Below are 3,259 nucleotides of genomic sequence, written 5' to 3'. Positions count from 1 at the left end.
GGCAATCTGAACCACAAAGGGAGAGAAGCGCTAAGGAAACATTCACAGATACGCTTTTTGGAAAGAACAATTGACAATCCTCTTAAGTCTTACTGTTCAGACACCAAATAAAATTAAACATGAAACCCTCGCTAATGCATTGAAATTGTCCTGCTAGGTCTGCCCTGCTGGGAGGACACAGCCCACGTGAACCACATTATGCCCACAGCCACCAGAGATGAGGCAGCCATGAGCACTGGCTGGCATAAGCATTTTGTAACTTATTTAAACCGTTTCAGAGAAAGTTCCACTTTACTTACCCCCAACCACAAACAAACTTTATCTGTAGGAGGAACTGAAGCTTTGCAGTAGAGATTATCTGCCAATAAAAATCTGGTTTCCATTGGACTTGTGGAATCCTTAAGGAAAAAAGATAAAACTTAAAATTGCTATTTTCACTGAAACTTATATCAGAGACATACAAGTTACAGTAAAGAGCACACTCCTCTGGTTTTTTGCCATTAACTTTGGTGGAACGCTACGTAATTTTACTTCAATGTTCAGTTACAGCTCCAAGAACAAAGCATTGTTTCAAAATACATTTAAAAGCAATACAGAAATCTCTATAAAAGAGATGACGGCAAAGCTGAGCCGCAATCTACGCACTATTAAAAGTGAAGGTTGCATTACAAACATTAACTAGTTTTGAACTAGCTTTCAAAAAATACTACATACCTTCAAAAACAATTCTGTTATTTATAAAGGCATATTAAGTGTGCTCTCCAAAACATTTCTTGCAATGTGTTCTGTTAGGGTGGAAAGGCAGTTAGCTTTTCTCATACTCGTTAGATATTCAAAATAGTTTACCTTTTTCTTCTGCATGTGTTTTAAAATTTCTAATGTCTGTTTAATTTCAGGAATCTGACTTTTTAGCCTGTGAATTAACAACAGTCATAATTTATTATTTTACAGAGACACACAGTTTCCTAAACAAGCGATCAGTTTTATTACACAATCCAATCTCCATCTTAAAACTTGCAACCCTCCAGGCTTACAAGAGAAATTGGAAACACAGGGCACGTAAAGGCATCTGTTACAGCTTCCCCTGCCTCTCGCCACACTGAGCGTACTGGGTTTCTGAAGCAGAGCAACACAAACAACAAACAATGTGGAACAAACGTGTTAACAGTAACAACTCTTCGCTAAAACAGGATCTTTTTGCACATTTCTGATCTCCCCGGAGGAGAGGGAAACCTCTGCAGAAACACACAGAAAAACCACGGTAGGTTGAACAAAACCACTGTGTTTCTTCTGAGGTCCACAAACTAACAAACAGTTCAGGGCTACACCGCTGGGTGCTGTTAAAGCAAAAGCTCTCTCCAGAGCCGGGGGCATCCCGCTCCCCGCCGGCCACTGCGGCAGCCTGGCAGAGCCGCAGGGATCCCCGCTGGCTTCCAGGCCACCAGCAGGCTCAGCCAGCACTGACTGCCAAAGCAGGCCTCCAGGTGGAGATTACGGGGGCATTTTGTCCATGGAAGAAGTTGAATCTCAAAACAAAAAGTAATTACTTGACGCTTTGATTCTGGCTTTTAAAAATCTGCTTCCTGCCTAGCTTCAGATCAAGGCTGAAGTTACTGAAGAAAGGTGACGTTACTGAACCTGAAGTTACAGGCTTGATACAGCGGTCATCTGACAACAACATATCCTCTTTTACACTAGGCTGACAAAACTAGAAGACTGTAGCAGTACCTTTTGGCCTCAGAGGCTAAGGAACAATTCAGCAACACTGTAAATTCTTTTGCATGCAATTCTCAGGAAGAGGAAAGAAAAAAAGCTGGCCTTTCCTGAAAGTACTGCAAATACTAGCTCTCCTAACATCAGCTTTTTACTTCTGGGGATATTTAAAAACAAAACCTAGACTACTTAAAAAAAAACAACTCCAAAAAATATGACTTACCTCCTTTTCTTTTGAGCAAGATTAAGTTCCAAAAATTTATACTTCTGATACTGCTCATCCAACTTCTTGAGAACTACATCTGCTGTCTCATTTCCAGGCTGTTTCATAAAGGAATCTACGTCTTCCTTTAAGGGGAGAAAGAGACCCTCAATGTTAGGAGAGTTTTACAGAAACCCTAGACACAGTCATGCTCTCACCTTACTGTAGCTAAGTCCAGAGGTTTTCATATGCAAACAAACTTCTTTATTTTTTTATGCAGTAGTACAAAATCATTTTGTTTCCTTCCTCAGTCACCTTCTCACTTCCCCCTCCCTCCTCTTTTTTCGGTAGGGAACTACAGAATAGGTGGAAGGATTACTTCATAACCATATTTGCTAGTACCTTGTTAGTGGTTTCAGTGCTGGTGGCTATAAAATGACACCTAACAGATGTCCTCATGCCACGGCTAAACCTTGGTTTCCTGTCAGTAAAGCAGGGATAATGCTTCTCTGTGGCTAAACAGATTACGAGCTATTTAGGATAAGACTGATGAAGGAAAAGCATCACGGCCTGATCGAGCGTGCTGTGGCAGAGAAAGAGGGGAAAACTGTGGTATCTGCTCAGGCAGGCTTGATGGTAGCAAACAGCTCGTCTTCAACAGCTCCTGCTAGAGTCAGGCGGAACGTTTTTTTTCCCCCCAGCCAGTCCTGCCATCGACTGGAGAAGCAGCCAGAGAAGGCAGGCCTGAGCAGGAAGGGGTGCTGACCACTACAAGTGCCTCCTTGGACTCCCAGGAAGCCGTTCATCTGCCTCAGGAAAGGCACCATCGCACCAGAGGTCAGCCGCGCGTTTCTGACCTTGACAACACTCGCCCAGGTATAATTCAAGATGACCACGCTCACCCACTGGGGTAATTCTGTCCTTATTCATCTATACAGCTCTGTAAAACCCGACAGAAACCTACCACAAGGCCTCTTCAGCTTCTCTTTTTTAGCTAGGTGTTTCCATTCCAGTAGTTTCCCAACAGAAAAAGACTGTAATGCATTACTAAATTACTACCAAACACATAGCTGGTTCCTTCCTTTACGACTCCTAAACTCTCTCAATAAATTACTACCAAACACATAGCTGGTTCCTTTCTTTATGACTCCTAAACTCTCTCGGCTGAAGACACTTACTATGAAATTACTGAGCCTGTAAGAAGTCACCCACCTTCCTTAACCTTAAGGAAACAACGAACTCCACAACAGACTTCAGCAGGCAGCACGATCTGGGTGGCACAGCAGAACTCAAGAGACCACATTTCAGACTCACCGCCCGAGGAGCTGCCTCCCTGACCACAGA

At 42.9% G+C, this 3,259-nt stretch overlaps 1 protein-coding gene across 1 annotated transcript; it reads right to left on the bottom strand.

The window, feature by feature from the left end:
• Positions 1-299: 299 nt before the first annotated feature.
• Positions 300-2,111, bottom strand: LOC104545459 (prefoldin subunit 3-like; the record flags this gene model as incomplete). The annotated part of the gene is given in 3 exon segments (XM_010190602.1): positions 300-398; positions 847-913; positions 1,937-2,111. Coding segments are annotated over 3 exon segments (341 nt in total), but the record flags the coding sequence as incomplete, so codon positions are not given.
• Positions 2,112-3,259: the final 1,148 nt, after the last annotated feature.

This window comes from Mesitornis unicolor, unplaced genomic scaffold, assembly GCF_000695765.1.
Source record: "Mesitornis unicolor isolate BGI_N332 unplaced genomic scaffold, ASM69576v1 scaffold28338, whole genome shotgun sequence".
In the NCBI taxonomy this organism is placed as follows: domain Eukaryota; kingdom Metazoa; phylum Chordata; class Aves; order Mesitornithiformes; family Mesitornithidae; genus Mesitornis; species Mesitornis unicolor.
The sequence above is the reverse complement of the archived record's forward strand: the minus strand, read 5'-3'. Positions and strand labels throughout refer to the sequence as shown.